The sequence below is a fragment of the Ctenopharyngodon idella genome, chromosome 11, assembly GCF_019924925.1.
Source record: "Ctenopharyngodon idella isolate HZGC_01 chromosome 11, HZGC01, whole genome shotgun sequence".
NCBI lineage: Eukaryota > Metazoa > Chordata > Actinopteri > Cypriniformes > Xenocyprididae > Ctenopharyngodon > Ctenopharyngodon idella.
In genome coordinates this window covers 18,495,434-18,523,056 of record NC_067230.1, presented here as the reverse complement: position 1 = coordinate 18,523,056, position 27,623 = coordinate 18,495,434, and the positions used below count along the sequence as shown (strand labels likewise).

Sequence of the window (27,623 nt, the reverse complement as noted above, 5' to 3'; positions counted from 1 at the left end):
TCTTTAAAACGCGACGCTCATGTGCGAGGCGCTGCAAAAGATGCCAGACGCATGCGTAATGATCATACACGTCCGTCTAGTGCATGTTTACATAGATAGATGTTTACATAACTTCCCCTCCCTCTTGCAGCAACATCTCTTCTCTGATGACGAGGGCGGGGCAACCTGTCACTCACATGAGATCCACCAATAGCAAACCACAAACATCCAATCAATTCCCAACGGACAGAATCAAGCCCCGCCCTACATTTGTTCTTGTTAGCAAAGCCGTTTCACGCCGAAATATGTCGAAATAATGCCGATTTTATGAGTTTACACAGTCAATGATTAGTGGAACGTGAAGCGATGTAGTTGCAATCTCACCTGCACCCACTCACAACCACAAACCAGAAATGAGACACAAATATCTGGATCTTGTTCAGTGATGATTTGATTCACCTGAGCAAACAGCTCTCAAACAAATACTCACTATAATTATGTTCATTGTCGTTTTAGCTGCAGGCCAGGATGAGTTCGTTCAGTCGGTTATGGGTAGAGTTGCAACACACAAGGTATGTCACTGCACGTCTGTACACAATATTGTATGTTTGATTTCAGCTCTGCATATTTTTAAAGTTTATCATGTAGATGCGATCCCGAAAATCAAAGAGTAGAATAGGCCTGTTTTATAATGTGCGTTTACAAGAACACTTCAGTTCTGATTGACTAAACCTTGAACAAATTACACCCTGAAATCAACAAAAGTGACGAGAATGACACGCATTATCTACACGGATCTCTGAATGGCTTTTGTCTTAACTCGTTTCTACAGCAGGTGTGACAGTCAGCGTGCGTCACTTTTAGTAAACTTTCTCTCGGTGTGTTTTCAGAAGGTTTCGTGAGGCGACACGCCTCGTGAGGTGTCAGCGGCTCCAGAAGAGGCGGAATAGTTCTGTTGAACAGGATTTTGGGTAAACGGTGGGTGGAACATTCAGAGCCATTTCTTACTCTTCAGTCCCTCAGGGCATGTACAGTATGAGAGTTTAACAGGAGGATCATCCCCATAATCAACGGACTGTTTGTAAAGCGCTTTTTCATAATTTTTAACAGGGGGTCAATGCACGCTCTTTGTTTAATAATTTATTTTTTGCATATAGTATGTATTATCCACACTCTCTCTGACCCTTATAAAAAATAAGGGTACTTTTGCACCTTTAAGGTGAAAAGACACTCTACTGTATGTACAGTACATGAAAAAAATACTTTTAACTACTCAAGTTGCTATGAAATGGAAGTAGTGACAATTATTTTATTTTTTTTCATATTGTGATGTACATCCGAGTGAAAAATTATCCAGAAACAAAAAAGGGGACTTGTTTCTATTAATCAGATGTTACACTCTAAAAAATGCTGGGTTAAAAACAGCCCAATTTGGGTTGAAAATGGACAGTGATTGGGTTGTTTTAACCCAGCGGTTGGGTTAAATGTTTGCCCAATCTGCTGGGTAGTTTTATTTAACTCAACTGTTGCTTAAAAATGACTGTATTTCATGCTTAAAATGAACCCAAAGTATGTTGGAAATGAACATTTATTAATATGTTTAATAAATGAACATTTATTAACAAGTTTAATGAATAATAATTAAACAATAAACATTAATAAATGTTCACCTTTTGATTATTATTGTTGCCTCTAGTAATTATGTGTCTGATTTTTAATTTCCAACATATTTTGGGTTCATTTTAAGTCAGACATATAGTCATTTTTAATTAATAGTTGAGTTAAATAAAACTACCCAGCATATTGGTCAAACATTTAACCCAACCACTGGATTTGTCCATTTTCAACCCAACTTGAGTTGTTTTCAACCCAGCATTTTTTAGTGTGTAATTGGATTTTGAGATGTGGACGTTGCAATTTAAAAAATAAAATATATGCATGGATTAATTGTTTGCAGTAAGATCAATAATATTCATTGAGAAAATATATAGGGTTTGAGTTTATTGCATGCCAACTTTAATTGTCATTTTCTGTGGCCGGTTGCATAAACTAAAAAAGTTAGTTGTTTTTCCTTTAAGACTCTTCGTAACATTTTTTTTTTATTGGATTTAAAAAAATTAAAAGTAAGACTGATTACCCAGTTGTTTGGATTTTGAGATTTGAACATTGCATTTAAAAAATAAAACATTAAGATCAAAAATGACATGCAACTGCTAGTTGGTCAAACTAGTTCTTAAAGGGATAGTTCACCCAAAAATGAAAATTTATCTGCTTACCCCCAGGGCATCCAAGATGTAGGTGACTTTGTTTCTTCAGTAGAACACAAATGATGATTTTTAACTCCAACTGTTGCGGTCTGTCAGTCGTATAATGCATGTCAATGGGAACACAATCAATAAGAGTCAAAAAAACATGCACAGACAAATCCAAATTAAACCCTGCGGCTCGTGACGACACATTGATGTCCTAAGACACGAAACGATCGGATTGTGTGAGAAACTAAACAGTATTTATATCATTTTTCACCAGATTCAGATCTCTGGATACAGGTGTTGTGCATCAGCTGCAGGTGTGAGATGGTTCACAGGTCAAAGCATCCCAGACAGCAACATAGTGTGGCCCAGATCCGGCCCACATCTGGTACATGTGGATTACACACGGACCAGATGTGGGCCGGATCTGGGCCGACACTATGTTGCTGTCAGGGATGTCTTTATGACACACGTGTATCAAATGATCACACACAAACACCCTTCAGAACAGTGCATGCGAAGTTATAAAAGATAAACAAGAAATGTGGTGCTTTATTGTAGTTTTTGTTAGTGCTTGATGAAATCTGCATTGATTGCATTCACACATTTTCATCAGCCGTATGCTTTTATTTATTCTGAAAATGAGATGTGGGCACATGGGCTGTTTTTCTGTTTGCTGTGTGTGTGTGTGATCTCATTTAATGCTGGCTTAAGGACACAGGGATGCTGTACGGTGAAACACTGATTGCCAGTAAATGCAGCGAATGTTGCGTTAGATTTCAGGCCAGATGTCACAATACTTTGTGCTCTAGTTTTAATTAAAGCGCCTTTAAGCTACATCGATAGCAGAGCCTAGAACATATGAGAGACACGTCCCAGGATGACTCGAGGGGAACGAGGCGAGAATAACAAATATGATTTAGACTCATTTCACATCCATAAAGAGATTGAAAGTGTGCAAAGATAAACTCAATGTACGTCAGAGCCCATTTCAAACTGCAGCACACTAAAGCTTTAGCTGCTAGAGAACAGACAATTTTATGTTGTTTTTTAATTTATAAACAATTCAAACCAAAGCTGACAATCTGAATGAAAAAGCTTGGGCCATTAATTTCACACATTATACAGCATGAGCTGCATTAGCACAAGACTGAGCTGGATTTGTGATATTTAAGTCTGTGAAACATTAATGAGGCAGCACTTATGCATAAGCTGCGTCTCAAACTCTCCATTCAGTGTGGCATTTTAAAACCCAAGTGACCTGCAGGCGCCTCATTTAAAAAGAAACCGCCCTACATCTGATCTTACGATTATTTCTCAAATGTGCGCATGTGTGATTCTGAGAAACAAACGTAAAAAACATGTGGTGTACGCCTCTCTTCTAGATGTGAAATAAAATCACAAATGATCCTGAAACCAGTGTTGCCAGTGTTTTCACAACAAAACCCGCCCACTTGCTACTCAAAACTAGCCCAATCACGTTGCTAGGAAAAATCGCATTCCCGGGGGTAAAATCCACATTTTTGGCAGGGTTCCCCTGGTAAAATTCGCATTCCAGGGGTTAAATATTATGTTATTTAGGGTTGCTTCAAACAACCCGAGGCAATAGTGTTAAAGTAGCCTAATTCCGCGGGAAAAAAGCAGACTTGTCTGAAACACGTGTATTACATGTTCAGTCTATAGGTGCGTTTACAAAGTGACATCGCCATCTGCTGGCCTGGCAGCAGAACACAGCGATTTTAGTCGTTTTTACGAACGAGATCGTTTTGACAACATTGATGTCTGAAAAACATGAAAACGTTTTTTAGTACATCATTGTCGTGTAAATGTACCCTATAAAATCAAACTGCACGTTTGATAAATGAGCAAGAATCACACATGACCCCAAAGAGTTTGTACAGTTTTCAATGTGATTCATTCAAAGTGTCATTCATTCAGGAAATTTAGGCAATTTTTATTTAATTTAATTTAGTTTAGGGGAGGGTATTTTAGAGGATTTCTTGTTCGATTATTTATTGACTTCTTTATTTATTCAGTACATTTATTTTATTTGTGGGTATCTTTAGGGATTTGTTTATTTTATTTATTTATTTTTGGGGAGGGTATTTTTGGGGATTTATTTATTTATTCAGAAAATGTATTTTATTAAGGGAATTTTTATTTAATTTTATTTAATTAGTTTCTTTTAGTTGGAGGGATGGTATTTTTTATTTATGTATTTATTTGTTTATTTATTTTATTTGTGGGTATCTTTAGGGATTTGTTTATTTTATTTATTTATTTTTTGGGGAGGGTATTTTTGGGGATTTATTTATTTATTCAGAAAATGTATTTTATTAAGGGAATTTTTATTTAATTTAATTTAATTAGTTTCTTTTAGAGGGATGGTATTTTTTATTTATGTATTTATTTGTTTATTTATGTTATTTGTGGGTATCTTTAGGGATTTATGTCATTTTTTTTTTTTTTAAATTTCTTTTTTTGGCGGGGGGTATTTTTGGAGAGTTATTTATTCAGTACATTTATTTTATTTGGGGTGTTTTTTTTTTTTTTTTTTTTTAGGTATTTGTCCATTTATGTTATTTTTTTTGTTTTTGTTTTTTGGGGGGGGGGGGGGGGGGGGGGGGGGTAATTTGGGGCATTTATTTATTTTGGTTTTCTTGTGCTGTTTTTTTTTTACAATTTAATTGAATTTTGTGTCTCCAGACACTTTGCAAGTACAATGCAATTTCTTGATTTTGTTACTGTGTAAGTTCATTATCTGCTCTTCAAAAGTAAAACACAGAAACAGATGAATACTAACTAGAGATGTGAAGCTCAGACACTCACTGTTGTCTGAATAATGATTGTGCTCTGAAGCGAAACTGAATGTGGCAAGAAACCATGACTGGAATGTTTTGGCACCTTCACAAACCTTCCATTAATCACAGTTTATATACTGCTGATGTTGATTATTCCAAAATGATATACCGCTACCATGGTATTTACTATCAGTCCAATCATGGCTGTTTTGCATTTTTAGTGGTTTTACAATAGCTAATTTCACCATCTACAAAAACAGAATGACATTTTGAACTGTGTGTGTGTGTGTGTGTGTGTGTGTGTTTTGTGTTTGCGTGCCAGAGACTGATGACTCACAATCTCGTTCACACACTCCATGGATCTGCACTGTGGTGGGGTGGGATCTGGAATGCTGTTCTCTTCATTAATAATCCCTGTATTGTTTTCTTTTATGTGCTGATTAGTGTTATATATCCGGAGAAAAAGTTGCGTTCATCGAGGAACGTTCACTGACCAATCAGCTTCAAGCGCGAGGGTTTTTTGAAGCTACAGGCAAAAACATTGTTTTGTTGTTTTCATTCCCTGCTGAATTTGGACTATTTTGCTTCCATAACTCGATATATCCCATAATATAATTATTTAATCGTGCTGCCAAATGTTTTACGCACTATTGAATTAAAAATGATTTGTTTTGATAAGATCGCCTCAGACTTGGATGAGAGAAACAGTTCAGACACGCTGCCATCTGCTGGTGAAAGATGGAAAAACACTCAGTGAGCACGTTGTTCTCTTTTTAATTATAAAACAACAGTATTCATTCATGACCAACGATCACACAGACTTCGATTCATGCATTATTATATATCTTTCAATTAGACTGACCTCTGATCAGACAAATTACAAAAAACATGAACATACAAATGACAGATATAACTCGATATCTGCACACGATAAACAGCTGCTGTCACGTGATTGGCTACAAACAGTGCATCGCAATCTACACACAACGCTACTACGTACATTTCATATCACTTTTATATTTGGACTTTTTTTTTTTGCAAGTTTCATATACGCCAACAGTTCGAAGACCGACTAATTTGCATACTTCATACGTAAAATACGTACATTAAAAAATAAATATTTTAACAAAAATAGCACAGGTCAAATATAACATCTACACATTACAGTACTTAATTTCTCCTGAGTCCCATGTATTTGGATATTTTTAACAGGAAGAGCATTTAATGAGAGGATTATATATATATATGTTAGACATTTATGTACAAAATGTAAAAAGAAGGGGGGAAAAAAAGAAAATTGCATAATGCATGGTTTTTAAAATAATTTTAAAAAGCTCTAAGTGGACATATTCCATTTAGCACCATATATGCATCATGTGAACATTTCGGGGCAAAGATCAGCAAACTGTGTCTCCAAGGCACTTCAGAATCCAAACAAAAAATACATTTATTTCTGAAATATTGGCATGATTTATGAGTGTATATTTTTTTAAGAACATGTGAGCGTAAACATTGCACTTCACAGAATGGTAAAAAACCCTCTCGTCTCTCACACATCCGTCCTCCATCAGGTCTAGAGGGGTAAAACGCAGCATAACAGTGCAGTGCAGCATCCGGACGCTGGAGCTGTCGGCCGGGAATCAGATACATCTCCACACGAACACACTGAGAGACGGAGGAGATGCGTTAATAAGAGTTCAGACTGACTGACAGACAGACAAACGGATGGACGTCAGCTCACCTACAGTCGTTGCCTCCTACACTTATCACATATTTGTCGTCATAAGAGAAACGGATGTTGGTCACGTGGGCAGAGTGACCGAAGTAACGCTTGTGTTTGGCCTGTGAAGAAACACAAACAATTAGTAAAAATCTCAAATGCTCTAAAATAAACCATTCAGGGGTTAATAATAAGGGTTCAAGCTAAGTGTGCCGCACAAGTTCTGAAAAGTGAAGCTAAGACGTCTTGATCGCCCCCAGGTGGTTGGTCCCAGTATAATTTGTAAACCCCGCCCTCTCCATGTAATTTAATGGGACGTGAAACAAACTAAACTTTTTAAACGATTCCTATCATTTTATGTAGTTTTTATCACGCTGATGTAAGTTCAAGTGCTCGCTTTTTTTAATAAGTTTGGTTTTAGTTAGTTATTTGATGCTATAAAAACGGGGGTGTGACGTCATGATTGACAGCTGTGATTGACAGCTTCTCTGAGTGAAGTAGTCATGACACTGAGGCACCAACTGACTTTTTTCGTGTAACGGTTTGCTTTAACTTTAATTTCTACATTTCCAAAACTGTTTGTTTCACACCGACATGAGTTGTCAATAATTATTGAAAAAAAGTCGAAGTCACCAAAATGTCTGAAATGGGCGTGGCTGCTTTTAGTGAAACGGTTATCTGTCTTGAACGGAATGAGATAATTTCACCAAACTAGGTCCAACTATGTATGGGCTCAGTCTGTGGTCGTGTGAGAAAGGATGCTGCGACTGGCCACTTGGTGGCGCTATAAAATGGAAAAAAACACGAAAATGGTTATAGCTATGCAACAGTCAGTCCGATTTACTTGAAAATTGGCATGCAGTGTCTTTGTCCAAGGTGCTGCGATTATCTATGAGGACATTTGTGTATCTCGAAAAACACGGCCGCCGTCGGCCAATGAAATGTCAGACAAAGTTAACAGAGGCCGATTGGAACAAAACTCGCTGGGCCTGTGTAACTCACGGCCCTAGATGCCTGTGAGAAATTCGAAAGAAATTGGCCACTGGGGGGCGACATTGCGCTTTTCATGTTGGTAAAGGATTTTAACTTTTCACAAGTGTGGGCGGGGCCTTGATTGCACAAGGTTAAACTTCATGCTCACTACTGCACAGAATTCCGAATCAGCACAAGATGTCAGCGCTATATCGGGACATTGGCGGCTTCACTTTTCTACAATGGAAAAGAGTGGAGGTGCGTCGTCCATATTTTTTATTTTTTTGCAGTCTATGGTTCAAGTGTGTGTCACTGAAACCCTATTGTGATTGATAGGATTTTCAAAGATCAGTATTCTGACCTAAAAGAGATCGGGCAGACCAAACCGAAAGTCGTAGAGACTTTGAGGGTCGGTAGTACCCACCCCGTCTACAATGTCACAGAGGCTTTCCCTTAATTGGCCTGATGGTGGCGCTACAGAGGTGAAAAGTACGAAATCGCTCATAACTCCTAAACCGCTCGTTGTCGGAGACTCGAGTGTCTTATATCGTTGGAATCTTTGGCTCAAGACGAATGTCTTGTATTCGATTGAAATTTTTGGGTATTTCGGATTTTTTCAAAACCCTACTTTTGCAAACTGGTCCTAGATTTGTCGCCTGATCGGAACCAAACCAGTACAGCAAGATTCTCTGGAGTCTGACTGTCAATAATTATTGGAAAAAAGTCACCAAAACGTTCGAAATGGGCGTGGCCGCTTTAAGTGAAACGGTATTCCGTCTTGAATGGAATGAAATCATTTCACCAAACTCGGTCCACCTATGTATGGGCTCAGTCTGTAGTTGTGTGAAAAAGGATGCTACGACTGGCCACTTGGTGGTGCTATAAAATGGAAAAAAACACGAAAATGGCTATAGCTATGCAACAGTCAGTCTGATTTACTTGAAAATTGGCATGCAGTGTCTTTGTCCAATGTGCTGCAATTACCTATGAGGACATTTGTGTATCTTGAAAAACATGGCTGCCGTTGGCCAATGAAGTACAAGTGGCTGATTGGAACGAAACTTGTTGGGCCTGTGTGACTCACGGCCCTAGAAATTCAAAATATATCGCATTGCGCTTTTCATGTGCGTAAAGGATTGTAATTTTTAAACATGCGCACAAGATTCATACCATGTAATAGAACTCCTCATTCTGAACAACTTTGCCTTTAGGACCACTGCTGTCAAACGAATCGTTCGTTAAATATTGGAGATTATTTGAAAAACCTACTTTTGTGAACTAGTCCTAGGTTTTTTACTCAACCTCGATAAAACCACTGCAGCACAATTTTCTGAACTCTCTAGGTCAATAAATATCAATAAAAAAGTTTAACTTTTGCATTTGGATGTCTATAATAGGGTAATTTAGAAAATGGGTGTGACTAATTGTACAAAAAAGCCTATAATTCCTAAACTGAAACTTACACGAAATTAGGTGAGCACATGTGACATATGACACTAAACAAGCATGCAAACTTTTATGGAGAGCGGACCATAGGTGGCGCTATAACTGTAAAAAAGCTTTAAAAACCATAAATTTCCTATGGTGAACTGCCTGTATTGGCTGTAAATGATCTTTTCCATCTATGATCGAGATGGTTACAGGCTTGTTAAATAAAACATTATACCTTTTTACGTGTGTGCTTAAAGGCCTTAAAGTGCTTGAACCCTGATAATTGCTGCTCGCAGCTATATTTATCCTTATTATTATATAAAACATTTGTAAATTCTCTTTCTGATTTATGCTAATTTATGTCATTTCTATTCTGACTTAATATGGTTAATAATGTTTTTAGCAATGGCTACTGGAAGTAAACTCAGTCATAATGCGTTCTCCCAATAATATACAGATACAATTACAGCGCCACATGCCATTAAACATAACATTTACTTACCTAATCTGTCACGTACGGCAAATCAGCTGTTCTCCCGTAGGTTACAGTACAACGTCACAAAGTAGCACTTAAAGTCTATGAATAAATTTGACTTGAGTAACGAGTTGACTTACAAATTTCTCCGAGCAGGGGAAGTCGAAGAGCTTCACGAGACCAAAATCATCTCCGGTGACCACGTTCAGCCCGGCGTGAGAAACACAGGCGCAGTTCACATCTGCTTTCTCTGCGTTACGCGGCCAGATGCCCAAAACCTCGTCACCCAGAACACTGTACAGGAGAAAGAGTTTACCACAGTATCACGCATCAACATTCGTGGCTATTTTTATATAGAGATCCGTGTCTCACCTGGTCCATGTAGCCCAGGTGATCCTGTCGATCAGGGCCTGCTCTGTGACGATTTTACCGCTGGGAACCTCATGAACCTGCCGCTTATATGAGCCCGTAGAGACCTGAACACATGACCTCCATTAATGCACTTTATTTATAAACTATACCTGCCATTTCATAAACTTTACAACCTCATCATTTATTATCACTGATTATTTAGTCACTTGCTCCACATGTTTTCTGTTTTTGTACCTCAATGTATTTGCTGTCAGCAGAGAAGTCCAGCTGGATCACAAAGCCAGGAATATCTTTGCAATAGCCGATGCGATTGAGAGCCGGACCCAGAGTGAGATCGTAGAAATCTACCGCACACTCCACCGATCCGACGGCCAGCAGCCGGTTATCAGAACTGAACCTGTGTGAAGACAACAGGACGAACACTGCTTGAAACGTCATGATCTGATTAATGCACTGAAAACATGTTTTTCTTGCTCAGTATTTTTGTCTTGTTTACTGTTTAAAATATCTAAACATTCTTGAATCAAGATACTCTTACTTCAGAAGCAAAATGTCTCGGTTTCTGAAAAAATCATCTGTCAGTGTTTTAAGAAAAATAAACTATTATTTTATTATTTTTCGTCCCTGTTGACATATTTTTTTTTGTTTTAAGCAAAAACTCGCTTAATTTTGATCAATTTCAGTAGATAAAACTTAATATTTTAAGTCATTTTTCTTCTCAAGTAAATGTATCTTAATTTAAGATTTTTTTTTTTATATTTTTGATCATGTATTTTATTTAGAGATGCACAGATACTAAAGTTCTCAGCTGATATTACCGATTATTTATAATGATATCTGATACCAATAAAGTTTGTTTTTCTTAGACTACACTGGGAACCCCTTTTATTTGGTACATTTCTATATTATTAGAGGTTAAAATTGACATCAGAGCCTAAACTATTATATTTAACTGCTATTTATTTTCAGATATAATAATTACACTCAAATAAAAACTGAAATGTTTGTATAACTCGGTTGCACATAAGGTAGTTTTCACAAGCGCTTGTCTTCATGAAAACATTTATTCGAACATACAAATATAATAAACATTAAATAAGCTTTTTTATAACTAATGAACTGTGAACATTGAATAACTTTCCTGAGGTCAATGTGGTGTTAAATGACGTTGCTGTTTTACTGGCATCTTTCCACCGTTGAAACATAATACACTTCATTAAGTTGTACTGTTTTTTTCATCATACCTTTTGATGTTCATGCATGTTTTTTCATGCTATAACTAGTAAAGTGGAAGAAAAGTAGTAAAGTGGAAGAAAAGACTCACGTCACATTTAAGAGCGCCAAAACGCTATTTATTATTTGCATTTTGTAATAAAATGGACAGAATTTGAAAGCGGAGACTTTGTTTCTTATCAGAAGTAACAAGCACAAAGAAATTTGCGATTATTGGATGGGAGGCGCTACAAATAATGTTTGGTGTAGGGGAAAAAACACGGACCTGGCAACCCTGACTTGAACTATGGGTGATTCATAGGGTTAAAAAGAGCCTGCTTTAACGTCGATATTTTTAAAGCATTATTGTCACTTTAACTTACGCAGTATGAGTTGCAGGACACGTTTTTCAGTCCCAATTTGACCGACAGGATCTAATTGGCCCTGATTATTGGCCGATAGTGAAAATAATCTGTTTTATCGACCGATACAGATTATTGGCCAATACATCAGTGCATCCCTAATTTGTAATGTTTAGTTTGACTGATCACACTCTGTATTTGACGTGCAGTGTATCTTCTGACCGTATGTCCTGGATGGCCACGCTGCGGTCTCTCTTTTTGCCCCATACAGTCAGTGAATTCACCAGCAGCACGATGAACTCTCCGTTCTCCATCCCGATGGACACCATTTCACCATTTGGACTGTACGCCGTGCACTTTGCTGGATGACCCAGACTGACTTTATTCAGAAGTTTCTGGGAGACAGAAAAAAATTCACAATGTATTAATAGATATACACTGCCATTCAAAAAGAAGTCTCTTCTGCGCACCAAGACTGCATTTATTTGATCAATAATACAGTAAAAATAGTGAAATATTTTTACAATTTAAAACAGCTCTTTTCTATGTGAATATATAGTAAAAAATAATTTATTTCTGTGATCAAAGCTGAATTTTCAGTGTCTTCAGTGTCACATGATCCTTCAGAAAGGATCCACAATCCCTCACCTTATCTGCCAGGTCCCAGATCCGGATGGTTCCATCATCGCTGGCGGAAATGAAGACGTCTTTGGAGGGGTGTGTGGCCAGACCCCAGATGCGTCCCTGCGTGTGTCCGTTTATCATGGTGTTGGAGGCGGCGTTCTTCTCTCCCACCTCAATGATCTCGCCATCCTTCGTTCCCACCAAGATCTTTCCCTTTCATCCAATAAAGAAACATCACACTATTGTCCGTCTACGAAACTAACACTTTAAATGAACACAGTCACACAGAACAACTCTTTTTTGATGCTAATAACTCAAATGAGGCAAAAACAATGTTTATTTCCATGTGAAGTTTGCATAAACCAGAAGCACGGCTGACCTTTCCTCTGCACACAGATCTGACCGTCTCTACAGGAAGTCCCGTCTCCAGCTGAAACGCTCTGCATCGCTTCATTTCCTGATCCCACAGTTTCACAGCTCCGCCCTCTTTAGTCCTGCACATATATACAGTAAGAATATTGATTTGTTACTACAATAAAGATTGTTCGAAATATGCAATATGCAAATCATCATATTAGAGTGATTTCTGAAGGATCATGTGACACTGAAGACTGGAGTAATGATGCTGAAAATACAGCTTTGATCACAGGAATAAATTACATTTTACAATATGTTCACATAGAAAACAGCTGTTTTAAATTGTAATAATATTTCACAATTTTTACTGTATTTTTGATCAAATAAATGGTGAGCAGAAGAGACTTCTTTAAAAACATCTTACCAACTCCAGACTTTTGAACTTTTGTATTCAAGGTGTAAGAAATATGTAGTATTTTTTTCTTCATGGTGACTAAATAAATTTTTTAAATTGAAAAAGGTCTAAAAGACACATAAAACCAACAGTTACACTTTAGTTTAGGGTTCAATTCTCACTATTCTAATTAGTTGCTTATTAGCTCGCATATTATTGAACTCACGGTCTCTCTTTGCCTCCGGTCACTATGAGTCCGTCTCTGAGCGTCGTGTACATGGTGAACACCGGTCCAGTATGAGCTTTAGCCACCACACGCACCAGGAAGTGCTCCCGCCACACGTACACATCACCGTTAATGGCCCCGGTGAACGTCAGGTTATTCTGTCAGACATTACACACAAGAGAAACAATCTTAAACAGTGTCACATGATCCTTCAGAAATCATTCTAATATGATTAAACATTTCTGATTATTATCAATGTTGAAATCAGTCATGCTGCTTCATATTATTTCTGATAATATCCATGAATGAGAATGACTCACGGCTCCAAACGCGACAGACAGCATGGTCTGCATCCGACCGTCCTCCACCGCTCCGATCACTCCTTTCTTATACAGCAGAGATCCTCCGACCAGCGTCCAGAACTTGATGTGTTTGATTCCCACAGACACGAACTGAGTGTCCGAATCGGGCCTGAACTCCACGACAAAGATCCGGTCCGTGTGACCGCCTTTACTGCAAACCCGTGAGCCTGAAAGCATTACAGTTTCTTACAATAGCTAGAACTAATATCTCAATACTCACTTTATCAAGACTCTCACACAGTAAGAAAACAGCAATCTATGTGGGCTAAACTGTGGATCATTTATCATTGTTTTGGCACAAAATGCATTCAGTGACTACATTACTTTCTCACTTAGATACAAACATCCCCAAAACACTATGTACCTACAGGCAAATCTGCATGTTTAAACCGTTAAACTTAAAGTGCCCCTATTATGCTTTTTGTTTATTTTGTTTATACATATAAACAGCGGTGGGAAGCAGTTACCTACACTGAAGCAATTTAAAAGAAGTCCTTGCATCAATAAATGCAAAAATAAATGACTAAATGCAGTAGATATTGAGTAAAATAAATGCATGCAGCAGTCGTTCACACACCTTCCTGCCATCTCCACACAGTGATGGTGTGCTCGGGATCCACTCCCACAGACAGCAGGAGTTTTCCCGTGGCGCTGAAGTTGACGTATCCGAGTCCTTTGGCATGAGAGCAGCGCAGCACAGACAGCGTCTGTTTACTCATGGCGTCCCACACGTGAATGGACGGCGCCAGACCTACAGGAACACAGACACATCATCACCATCAATACTCAGAGCTGCTTCACAAACTCTTCTTTTCAGTACAAGAACATCTGACAAATACAACCCACTAGGTAAATTAAAAGACATTGCAAATGTTGTGGATTATATATATATATATATATATATATATAAACAGTGCTGGGAAGCAGTTAACTACACTGAAGCTATTTAAAAGAAATACTTTTTTTTATATTTTAGATATTTTAGAATATAACTTTATTATTCAATCAGAGCTGTATTCTGGCACAAAAACAATTATGATTTGTAATGATTTTTTAACAAACAGAAATAACTAAACGCACTAAATGCACTAAAAGCACAAATAAATGCAAAAATAAATGCATGAATAAATGCACTAAATGCAAAAATAAAGGCATCAATAAATGTGAAACTGCATAAATAAATGCAAAAATAAATGCATGAATAAATGCAAAAATAAATACATAAATAAATGCAAAAATAAATGCATGAATAAATGCATAAATAAATAAAAAAATAAATGCAAAAATGAATGCATGAATAAATGCAAAAATAAATGCATAAATAAATGCATGAATAAATGCACTAAATGCAAAAATAAAGGCATCAATAAATGTGAAACTGCATGAATAAATGCAAAAATAAATACATAAATGCAAAAATAAATGCATGAATAAATGCATAAATAAATGCATAAATAAATAAAAAAAAAATGCAAAAATAAATGCAAAAATAAATGCAAAATTAAATGCATAAATAAATGCAAAAATAAATGCAAAATTAAATGCATAAATAAATGCATGAATAAATGCAAAAATAAATGCAAAAATTAATGCATTAAATGCATAAATAAATGCATAAAAATAAATATTCGAAAACACTGTGATGAAAAGCAGCATTTAATTAAATATTCATCATGCCACACTACTATAGCTTGAAAAAATTAGCCTGTTCCTGGAAAAGCTACTCTAATTTAAAACAACTATTGTCCTTAAAAATGTACTGACCTTAAACAAATGGCAAAAATGTAGTTAATAGTGCTGCTATTGTTAGTTAGTTAGTTACTCCCCAACACTGTTGAAGCAGTAGGATGAGTTTGGAATGACTATTATGGGGTGGTAATGATGGTCCTCAGGGTTTTTAACATGACAAAACAAACACATGCCAACGTTAGATATGTATTCCAGTGCTGAGGGGGGAAAGAGCATCATGACTCTATCTGAAATGATTTCTGAGATGATAGAAAATCAAGCCACTCTTGCTGCATGATGCTTCATTCAAACATGTATTCTTCATAGTGATGGTCTTAAATGAAACCAGGTCATAAAACACAAGGGGAATGAGAGGATTGATTATTTTAATCTGAAGTTTGCATTTTTGCTAAAGAATTTATATGAATTATTCTGCTCAGACATGTTATTTGAGCTGCATTATTTTAGTTGATGTTATTTTTAAGCTATTCTTACTTAATTTATTCTTCTAGAAGGATGAACTTGTGGGTGGTTACCATATTTGCCATGCATTTAACTGGTAATACTAGTGAAGTGTGACAACTATTAAAAGTGATTTTATCATTTTGACATCACAAACCGAACACTGATCATTGCTTTAAAAGCATGTGTTCTAGTTTGGAGCCCCAAAAAACAATCTGTCCTGGATTTTTGGAATCAAGCACAAAAGGTCAGTGGGATGAAATGCAGTCAGATCGCAGGAGGTTTCTGCTGTCCTACCTGGCAGATCGGTGATGTCGCCTGTGTGTCGGTGTGTTGGATGAGAGGATGAGACAGTGACGAACAAAAATGAGAGAAGCTGCTCTTAGTGCCAAAGCAGAATTACGTGAGAGATTCAAATTATTTGCAAAATCACAAGCAGGCTCGTTATCAACACAAATCAAGCAGTGCACGCTGAAAGAAGCAAACGTAAGCGAATGAAAATGATTCAGATGGTGAAAATCACATCAATCTGCATCGATAGATCTGCTGTACACGCGCACACTCACCGATCTGACCCGTGGCGATGATGTTTTGATATTTGGGATGTTGATTGACAGTCAGGCAGAGGATGTCATCCGTGTGCTCCAGATAAAAGCTCTGAGTACCTGGAGATCACAAGCACTGCTTCATCTTAAAAACATTTGTAATAATTCTCCAATCCTTGTATAAAGATTGTGCATGCATCAAAACAACAGAAAGACATTTGTCACACTGCGATATTATTTCAGTAAACTGCAAATTTGGAGTCGGTAAGATTTTTAAATGTTTTTGAAAGAGTCTCTTCTGCTCACCAAGACTGCATTTATTTGATCCAAAACACAGTAAAAATTATGAAATATTATTACAATGTAAAATATCTGTTTTCTATGTGAATATATTGTAAAATATAATTTATTCCTGTGATCAAAGCTGAATTTTCAGCATTATTACTCCAGTCTTCAGTGTCACATGATCCTTCAGAAATCATTCTAATATGATGATTTGATGCTCAAGAAACATTTATTATTATCATCAGTGTTAAAGATTCATATTTTTGTGGAAACTGTGAAAAGAACAATATCTTTACTGTCACTTTTGATCAATTTAATGCACCCTCGCTGAATAAAAGTATTAATTTCTTTCAAAAAAAAAAAAATCCTTCTGACACCAAACTTTTGAACAGTACTATATTTACTAGTTATATATTTGAATTATATATATAATATATACAGTACATTTTTTTAAATATATGTTTATATATATATATATATAATTTGAAGATATACTAACAAAGTACTCATTTTAATCAAATTAAACTGATTTAGTTCATCTTTTTGTTGCACTTCTTCCTGAAACTAGTGCAGTTCCACCTGCAGCCTCTAGAGGTCAGCAGCGCCTCACGTCTGATCTGGAATCAGATTAGTCTCAGAAGACACGCCCACAAACCCATAAAGCCTATTTCAAAATCTTCAAAAACTTCTACCACATTTGCAACACGTTGAGACAAGAATCAGACAGCGATCCAGAGTTCAAAGGTCAACAGTCAGGACTGTACCAGCAGAGAGGTTCTGAATAATAGCAGCAGCGGCCGTGTGGAAGATGATGTCAGCTCCATCATTGAGGTAGTGAAGGTTGTTTCGACAATCAAAGCCTCTGTAGCCAAACACATGGTCCAGAGAGAGCTCCTGTGAACACACAGACATGATCGTACGCATTGACAATAATGAGGACAAGGTTATATCTTCATGAGCTCATAACCCGCCCCACCTCGACGATTTTCTTCTTCTTTGTGATGTTGTTCTTCACCAGTTTTTCAGGTAACGGCGCAGCGCGACTCACCGGAGGTCTGCAGGAAACAAATAATGGAGTTTCGAGATGATTAATCGCAATTACTACAAAAAAAGTGTTTTTGTCTCATTTTCCAGTACAAATATCTAAACATTTTGTAAACCAAGATTTGAGAAGCAAAATGACTTATCAAAATGAAGTGAAAAACTGATCAAAATGTACTTAATTCAAAGGGAAAACAATGATTTTCTGTTCTTGTTTTAAGCATAAATTCACTTAAATATTCAGAAAACAAGACTTTCATTTTTTTCTCAAGTAAACGTATCATGATTTAATAATTTTTGATATTTGTACTGGAAAACAAGACAAAACTACTATGTAAGAAAATCATGACTTCATCTGCATTATTCAATTCTGTGGCTTTTCCCACCGTTCATCCACTATGATCTCCTTCTGCTGTTGGTGTGGCTTTACACCAGTCATTTGTCTTATACTGACGGCGTAGATCTTCGTCGTGTAATCCATGTTCTTCTCTCGAGCGACGTCACTGTCGTACCCTAAACACACAGACGTTTGTCAGATAAAAGCCTTTAAATTCAGTTTATTCTCACAAACAAAAACAAAAACAAAAACATCACCTCCATCCTCTTCAGGGTCGTCATCTGATTCCTCGCTGTCCACGGCTTTGCTCTCGCGTGGACCAATCCCCTCTCTCGCCCAGATCATGAGGGCCGTGTCGGCCCCGCCCACCGACAGCAGCATCGCATCATCATTGGACCATCGTACATTTGTCACATTGGCACTGTGAGCCACATACTTCTTAAACTTGGCAAATTGACCCTGTATAAAACAAAAAAGCATTAATAAAAATAAAAATATATCATAGTTTCCACAGAAATATGACTTGATAATAATAATAAATATTTCTTGAGAGCAAATCAGCGTATCAGAATGATTTCTGAAGGATCATGTGACACTGAAGACTGGAGTAATGATGCTGAAAGTTCAGCTTTGATCACTGGATATAAATTATATTTTAAAGTATATTCACATAGAAAACAGCTGTTTTAAATTGTAATAATATTTCACAATTTCTACTGTATTTTTGATCCAATAAATGCAGCCTTGGTGAGCAGAAAATCCAGCTTTGATCACAGGAATAAATTATATTTTAAAACATATTCACATAGAAAACAGGTATTTTAAATTGTAAAAATATTTCACAATTTTTACCATATTTTGATCAAATAAACGCAGCTTTGGTGAGGGTTCACAAACTAAAAAATCATACCGACCCCCAACTTCTGAATGGCAGTGTTTATTAATATACGATGTGATTGTGCCGCTATCAGACCTTGCAGGGGAAGCTGAAGAGCTTGACGAAGCCGAAGTCGTCTCCGGTGGCCAGCAGCTTCTTGTCTTTGGTAAGTGAAGAGGCGTTGACGAAGCTGATCGTGGGCCAGATGCCCTCACAGGTGGCGCCCAGCACTGACGTCCATGTGGCCCATTCCATCTTCTCAGACTGAACGCACACAAACACAGACGACCACACGGTTACAGCACTGGAGTTAGTGATGTGTAACTGGCTGTGTGTCTAGTTTCTCTACCTCTGAACTGCTGATAGTTTGTCGTCTTCCACGTGGAGCTTCGAAAAATAGCTGCTCTTTGGCACCAGTGTTGACTTGAAGCAGTTTTCCTGCATTTGTGCACACAAAAATATTTAGCTCCCTATACTTTTATTTCTTTCTTTGCTAAAATGATGCTGGAGGTGCTGTTCTACTGTTGCCAAAGCAAAATTACCCATTTAAAATACACATGCTTACAGACAGGGTACAAAGTGAACACTCACCAAATGTCAAAAGTGAGTAAAAATGGCAGATTTTACATGCAGATAGACATTTAGTTGCATATTACTGCTTGAATGTATATTTGTGTGTTCGGTATGCGAGGATTACCGCGCACGTCCCAGTCCACATGTGTGATGCAGCTGGACGCTCCTTTACAGATGCCCACCCTCTTACTGGTCAGAACGTTATAAATGTCCACAAACGAGTCGTGGGAGGCCACGGCGAGGTATTTTCCAGCATCTTCAAGATAAAAGCAGGAAAATATTACATATATTACATGCTTCATGCAGCCATTATGTAATGAATCAAAATAATGTAATAATAAATAAATATAATAATAATAATAATTATTATTATATATACGTTTTTTAATAAAATATTATAAATATATTTTTATTTTATTATTATAAATTAATGTTCATATTAATTAAAAACAATTAATAATATTAATTAATAATTTATATCATTTTATTATCAATTATATATATATATATATAATGTATATATAAAATTATATTATTTTATTATTAATTAATATGTTAATATTAATTGAAAATAAATATAATTATTTTATATACGTTTTTTTAATAGAAAATATAAATATAATTAATATTAATATAATTTATAATATTTTATTATTTATTATATTTATAAATTATATATATATATATGTTATACATTTATATATATTATTATTAATATAAATGTATATATATTATTTATATTATTTCATTACAATAAAATTATTTTATTACTTAATATGTTAATATTAATTGAAAATAATTAATAATAAAGTAATAATTTATATTTTTTATTATCTATATATATTCATAAATATATATATATATATATATATATATATATATAATTTATTTTATTAAAATTATATTATTTATTTTATTAAAATTATATTATTTTATTATCACTTAATATGTTAATATTAATATTAATATATATATATATATATATATATATATATATTAAAAAACCTTTAACGTATTCAACACAAATAAAGAATCTCTGACAACAATGAATGTTTTCACCTCATTTGACCCTCCAGGGACACAATCTCTTTCGACTTCCATATACAAAAATATTGTGGAATAATTTATTTTATTTTTAGAATTTAAAAATGTCTAACTTTGTGGGTCAAAGCTCACAAGATGAATTCAGCTCTTGAGCTACAAATCTACACGAGTGTCTTGTTAGCACTGCATAATTAAAAAGCAAAAACAAACACGTCCCAGGATTAATGTAATACATGACACAGAATCAGGGACGCCCAGTTTAACTACATCTAGATGGTTACCTTGAGAGAACCTGATGTCAGAGATGATCTCCTTCCTGTGGTGAAAGGTCACCATGTCTTCCAGCGTGTCTGCATTGACCACCAGGAAGCTGCCGTCGTTTAGACCCACCGCTAAGGCTTTTCCGTCTGGGGAGAAGGCACAGCATCTGCCACCTACAAACAGACACATCAACAACATGAAACCAGTGTTCGTGATGTTGAATTTGACCTGCTAGTATTTGATTAAGCGTACAGATATGCTTTTGATTTATTCATCCAAGTTTTTATGACTTGATTCTGCAATTCTGTCCGTGTTTTCGGCATCGCATAAATCATACCCACTGGCAGAAGGTTAGCTGTCATGTGAGTGATCATGCACCTTTCTTAAGTTTCCGGACGGCCACCATTCGATGGTTGGCCGAAAGCTCCCAGATCCGCAGCGTTTTGTCGTCACTCACAGTGGCACAAATGGGCAGCAGTGGATGAGCCGCCAGACCCCAAACTTCCCCCTCCATATGACCCTTAAAACACACATAAAACACAATACAGACATCCAAAGATACGAATTTAACTTGTGCACAAAATTGGAATACATTTGTGAATAAAGAACCGTTTAAGTCAACAAAACTGTCACTTCCTGGTGCAAAATATCAGTAATAAAAATGGAAGCTGCTGCAAATCGGGCTTTTTTTTCTTTTTGTCACTTTGGATAAAAGCGTCTGCTGAATGCAAACATGTAAATGATGAACATTTTGAACTAGTTGACCAGCCTGAGCTCCTACGTTGGTTTCTTTTTCTTCTGGATCTGCAGCTTTATTTCTGACCGTGAATCACACCTGTACGAGTAAAGTCATGGGGCCGCTCTTGTCGATCTCCAGGATCTCTCCGTTCTTGGTGCCCACCAGAATGTGTCCGTGTCCTAGAGTGATCGCTCTGATGGAGGGGTTGTCCTCTAACAGCAGTCCTAACAAGCCCCAGAGGAACAAGAAACTAAGTTTTATAATACAAACTTAACACTCTGGTGTTCTTCTGACATTTTAGACTGAATTTTTTACTAGGAATGTTACGAAACTTGGCGGAATCCCCTTAAATCCCCTTAAAATGCAAAATATTAAATAATAAATACTATTGAAACAAAAAATAGTACATTTGTTTCATTAAAAAAAAAAGTTATGCTTATTGTTTTGACTGCCGAGGATCACAAGTGAGGAAAACCTGAGAGTTAAACTGAATTACACAAACCTGTATCATGTATCAACTCAAGATCTCTTTACAGCTAAAGTAGTTCTTCACTGAGCCTAAAGTGCTGCACAGGAACATACCCTTCGACGAAGGCGAGAGCACCGCCCTCTTGATGGCGTAGGTCTTCAGACATCTCTCGAACATGTCGTCCCACAGTTCCACAACTCCATCTTTACCCCCCGTCACAAAACCCTTTAGGTCATAACATATATATTTATATATATTTTTTCATTATTTCTTGTATCTTATTTCTTAATTTATTCTATATATATATATATATATATATATATATATATTTTGAATTCTGTAAATATAAACCATATAAAATATAACAATTTTTAGAATATATATTAAAATATATTATATTATAATATAAATATATAAATTATATGGATAATATGAGTATATATTATAATTGTTAATATGTATAATTTATAATTAATGGATTTATTCACTAAATACAAAATTATATATCAATAAAACAATCAATTATGAATTATATAAATGTGGATAAACATTGAATATATATATATATAATTATCTAAAAGTAAACATTATTACATATACATAAAATTAATGTTTAACTTTTAACATTTACAAGCTAGTATTCATCTACTTTGACATTATAATGGATTCCTTCTATACATATAAAATCATATATATATATATATATATACATAAACATAAAAAATATATTTTATATATATTATATATTTACAAATTATGATTTATACATACAATTTTATATATATATATATATATATATATATATAAAGACATATATAATTATATTATAAATTCTATATTGAAAACTCTTATATTATAATATATAATTATACATACATCTATATATAATCCTACTTGCCTTATTAATTTGTTTATTAATATTATTACCTACTCTTTCATTGTCTTTTATTATTTCTTACATTTCATACTTTCATTTTTTAATATATATCCTACTTACCTTTATCATATTTTGTTTATTATTATTACTACATATTTTTCATTATTATTTATTTTATTATTTCTACATATATATAAATATATTAATAAATACATTTTGTTTATTATTATTATTAATTTTTTAATTGTTATTTCTTTCATTATTTCTTGCATTTTATATCTTAATTTATTCTATTATTTCCACACACACACATATATAAAATCCTACTTACCTTATTGAGATTTTGTTTACTATCAGTTCTTTTTTCATTATCACTTCTTTTATTATTTCTCATGTTCATCTTATTTGACCATTTTCACCTACAGTTTATTTATATCTAACGCACAGTCTAAGCAGCTTACCAGGTTTACATTTCACTGCAAGTTGTATTCTGTATATAATTGTGTATTTGACAAATAAAATCTTGATTCTTGAACACACCTTATCCAGAGAGCACATAGCAAACACAGGGCCGTCGTGAGCTTTGATGCTCTTCATGAGCGTGGTGTCTTTCCAGATGTACACGTCACCCGTAGTCGCGCCAGAAAACACCAGATCCTCCGAGCGACCGTAGCAGGCGGACATCATGGTCTCTTGCTTGCCAAGATTTCCGAAAATGCCCCTCTTAAATGTTAAACCTCCTCCTGCATTGAGAAACATACATTAAGCAAATGTGTTTTAAATCAGCAAGAGGAAAAATCGTCCTAAACATAAGTCACCGCTGAGAGTAATTCAGCTATTTGAGCACTTTGTTTTGACTCACTGAGCTCTTTTAAAAGCTCTCGCGCTCATTTAATTGGTGAAATACGGACCGCTGATGGTAAAGTTGACAAAACAGTCACATCAGCTTCTGACGGCTCAATGTGATGTGGCAGATTCTCCTACAGTCATGTTCCCGTGAGAGGGACGGGAAGAGCTAGTGCTTCAGATATTTCAGTAAAAAGATTCTGCACATACAACAGAAATCCTCTCATTTGAAAAGAAAGTGCTGCTGCTGTTATCAAGGATGCAATATTCACAATATTATAGATTAAACGAATGTCTTTACCTGTATGCAGCCAGAACTTGATGTGCTTCATTCCCACCGTGAGCAGCTTGTCCATGCGGAACGGGTTTCCTTTCACCACAAAGATCTTATCTTTATGTCCTCTATGGCAGAGAGAACAACGGATGTCTTTCATGAACGATTCAGCTTGTTGTTCATTATTTTTACCATTGAAAGGGTTTGTTTTACCTGGATTTGGCCAGTTTTTCGCCTTTTTTCCAGTCCCAGATGACTATGGAATGGTCTTCATCGATTCCCACAGACACTAAACTCTTTCCGTCCGCTACATGGGACAGATTTTTCAAAGAGAAATAAGAGAATGTGACCCATAAATGCACATTGAGAACGCATTAAAATCATCATGGTTTCCACAAAATATATAAAATATTAAGCATCAAAAAAGCTGTTTTCAACACTGATAATAATAAGAACCATTATTAACCATTGTGCGTCAATTAAAAAAGTTACACATAGGTCCATAGAGGACAAAAATGTGTCAAAAAAATGTCATAAAAATTGAAGTTTGGGAGCACAGACTTAAGTTTGGTCTCATTTTAAAAAACTATGGCAGAATCTTGTAAAAAAAAGTTTAAAAAGTGAAACAAAAAAAAAGTTATAGAGGTTTAGGTTTATGAAAATGATTTTTGAACATAATTTTATATAAAATATATATTTTATGAAACATGTTGAACTCTAAAACTGCTAGAAAATCAAAGCCATAAATCTAAACAAGTTGTGTTCCAAATTTGAGGTTGATATCTCAAAAAATGAGCTTTTAGTAAGATTTTGTTTGGGCGCAGCACCATTGAAAATGGCACCATTTGGTAAAAAAAAAAAAAAAAAAAAGTAAAAATTTTAATTTTTACATTTTTATTTGATATAATTTTATAATTAAATGGCCCTGGGATTTAAAATGGCAGTTTTAATGGGTTTCAATGGGGACGTTTTTGTCCAAAAGGTCTTGAGACGAACTAAAACTAGTGTAAAATAGATTTATTAAAGGAAATGGGGGTAAAATATTAAAATTCCAATAAAAATACACACTTGTGCCAAAATTTATGCAGTTAAAACAGCCAAAATTATGAAAAAAACAAAACTGAAAAAGACAAAAATGTCCATAAGGTCACACAAGGGTTAATAATTGAGCAGCAAATCATCATATTAGAATTTCTGAAGGATCATGTGACACTGAAGACTGGAGTAATAATGCTGAAAGTTCAGCTTTGTAAAAGATTTGCATAAAAATAAAATTCTGGAAACATGAATTTGGAAAATAAGAGCATTTTGTCAATGCTTCAATGCAATGATAAAAAAGTTCTGAAATATATTAAGTTGCAAATTTAACATAAATTTTAACTCAGATATCAAAAGCTTCTTGTGTGGTGTCAGTGTATACTGACCTGTGAACTCTAGAGCACAAACCCCTCGCTGATGTTGACCCTTCAGCAGAGATAAACACTTGAGCGTCTGGATGTCCCACACGTGGATGGCCGGATCTCGACCCACCTGACATACACACAAACATGCTTTACAGAGGAATACACACTGGATAAAATGGTCACCAGCTGAATGCAATATGAATAGTGATTCAATCCAATAATGCAAAGCGCATTCATATGGTCAAAATCTGATTTTTTGGAAATCACTTTTAGCGCTGTTGTTTTAGATATCTCTCACCTGTCCAGTGGCCACGTAATCTTTCAGCGGGTGCACCGTAAGGCTCAGGATATCGTCATCATGACCGAGGTAAAAGCGCTGCGTGTGCTGCTGTCTGTTATACACCACAGCTACAGCCGCCACATGATACACCACCTCTCCGGCCTGAGTGTAAAACAGGTTATTCCTGCAGTCGCAGCCCCTGTACCTGAGACACAGAGAGAGACGTCACGTCACATGACATGTGCCCATCAATGACCACCGGAGAAGTCAATTAAACTATTAATTATGAACTAAGTAAATGTGGATAAGCAGACTGAAAATAATTATTTTTAAAAAATATTTGTATACATATATCTGAAAGTTAACACATTATTGTTACACATCTACATTCAATTAATATGTTTATCTTTCAACATTAATAAGCTAATATTCATCTAATTTGGCATTATAATTGATTCATTCTGTAAATATAAAATCATATAATATAAACCATATAAAATATAACAATATTTAGAATATATATTAAAAATATTATAATATAAATCTATAAATTATATGGATAATATGAGTATATATTATAATTTTTAATATGTATAATGTATAATTAAAGGATTCATTCACTAAATTATCATTTATACAATCATGAACTATATACATGTCGATAAACATTGAATTTTTTTTTAAAAATATATATAATTATCTTAAAGTAAAGATTTTTACATATACATAAAATTATTATGTAAAATTATTAACAAGCCAATATTCATCTATTCCTCTAATTTGACATTATAATGGATTCATTCTGTAAATATAAAATCATATAATATATACTATATAAAATATATATATTTTATGTATTTTATAAAATATATTACATATTTACAATTTTTTTATATATATATAAAAAATTATATTTATAAACTATGATTTATACATAAAATTTTATTTTATATTCTATTTATATATATATATATATATATATATATATATAAAGCACACAATTATATATATTAAAAATTATATATTGTAAATGTTAATATATATTATAATATATAAATAATGAGTATATATTATATTGCATATTGTAATTTTAAATATGCTTATTATAATATATATATATATATATATAAATCATTAAGTATATATATATATATTTATTACAAAATTCTAATATATTTTACAATATATAAATAATATGAGTATATATTATATTGTATATTATAATTTTTAATATGTATATTATAATTTTATATATATATATATATATATATATATATATAAAACATTTTATTTTTTAATATAATTTTTTTTAAATTATTTTTATTATACAGTATATATTATATATATTATATATTATTAATTAATTTTTTTTATAAATTATATATTACAAATTCTAATATATATTCTATTGTATATAATTATAATTTTTAATATGCATAATAAAATGAATGGATAAAAATATAAATCATATATACACATTCAGATATCGTGAGTGTGTCAAAGACATGATGGACACACACTGTGTTCATATCAAACGCATCATGACGTTTGCAGATAATGTACCCGTGGACGAACTGCAGGCGTAACCCCTCGTCTGGAGCTTTCTGCCTCTTCAGAGATCCAGCCAGTTTCTTCTTGAGCTGAGGAAGATCTTCCTTATACACCTGAGGGGAGTTTGGGAGAAGAGTTACAGGGCAAAATCCACTTATTCAGAGATTCAGAAAAAGCATAAAGGGCAACAGTAGGGAAGCATCCAGCCAATCAGCTGTGAAAATAATGAGAGGAACAGGATTAAAGCAGCGGAGCATGTCTGTTACATAAAACACTGGCCACAGGCCACTCCTAATACAGATATAAAACCCTCTCAGTTCTTGCCTGACGCTCGTAGTTCATCTGGGCTTCCTGTTCGATGTCTGAGTCCAGTTCGGGAACGTCAGAAAGGTCGGAGTCGGATTCGCCGCTGTTAGAGTCAGCGTACCCCTCTGTGAACAGGATTCATTTTAGTGCGAACTTTCAAAATAAAGTAACATTAAAAACTCATTT

At 34.8% G+C, this 27,623-nt stretch overlaps 1 protein-coding gene across 2 annotated transcripts in view; it reads right to left on the bottom strand.

Annotated features, from left to right (window-relative positions):
• Positions 1-5,790: 5,790 nt before the first annotated feature.
• eml6 (EMAP like 6) overlaps positions 5,791-27,623 on the bottom strand; it is a 51,442-nt gene continuing 29,609 nt past the window's right edge. Inside the window, exons 13-43 of one of the 2 annotated variants that reach the window (XM_051912199.1) lie at positions 27,456-27,562; positions 27,144-27,244; positions 25,599-25,785; positions 25,322-25,427; positions 24,111-24,204; positions 23,925-24,025; positions 23,318-23,520; positions 22,014-22,125; positions 21,528-21,655; positions 21,071-21,212; positions 20,713-20,865; positions 19,512-19,643; positions 19,164-19,252; positions 18,911-19,078; positions 18,195-18,396; positions 17,987-18,113; positions 17,536-17,614; positions 17,324-17,453; positions 16,296-16,394; positions 16,027-16,047; positions 14,117-14,290; positions 13,498-13,706; positions 13,178-13,335; positions 12,580-12,694; positions 12,225-12,413; positions 11,799-11,971; positions 10,237-10,399; positions 10,003-10,106; positions 9,771-9,924; positions 6,774-6,874; positions 5,791-6,697 (exon numbers count right to left, since the gene is read on the bottom strand). In XM_051912199.1, coding sequence (XP_051768159.1) covers positions 6,673-6,697; positions 6,774-6,874; positions 9,771-9,924; positions 10,003-10,106; positions 10,237-10,399; positions 11,799-11,971; positions 12,225-12,413; positions 12,580-12,694; positions 13,178-13,335; positions 13,498-13,706; positions 14,117-14,290; positions 16,027-16,047; positions 16,296-16,394; positions 17,324-17,453; positions 17,536-17,614; positions 17,987-18,113; positions 18,195-18,396; positions 18,911-19,078; positions 19,164-19,252; positions 19,512-19,643; positions 20,713-20,865; positions 21,071-21,212; positions 21,528-21,655; positions 22,014-22,125; positions 23,318-23,520; positions 23,925-24,025; positions 24,111-24,204; positions 25,322-25,427; positions 25,599-25,785; positions 27,144-27,244; positions 27,456-27,562 — 4,046 coding nt within the window. In that variant the 3' untranslated portion in view covers positions 5,791-6,672. The remainder of the gene's footprint in view (positions 6,698-6,773; positions 6,875-9,770; positions 9,925-10,002; positions 10,107-10,236; positions 10,400-11,798; positions 11,972-12,224; positions 12,414-12,579; positions 12,695-13,177; positions 13,336-13,497; positions 13,707-14,116; positions 14,291-16,026; positions 16,048-16,295; positions 16,395-17,323; positions 17,454-17,535; positions 17,615-17,986; positions 18,114-18,194; positions 18,397-18,910; positions 19,079-19,163; positions 19,253-19,511; positions 19,644-20,712; positions 20,866-21,070; positions 21,213-21,527; positions 21,656-22,013; positions 22,126-23,317; positions 23,521-23,924; positions 24,026-24,110; positions 24,205-25,321; positions 25,428-25,598; positions 25,786-27,143; positions 27,245-27,455; positions 27,563-27,623) is intronic. The other variant, XM_051912200.1, reaches the window with a different exon arrangement.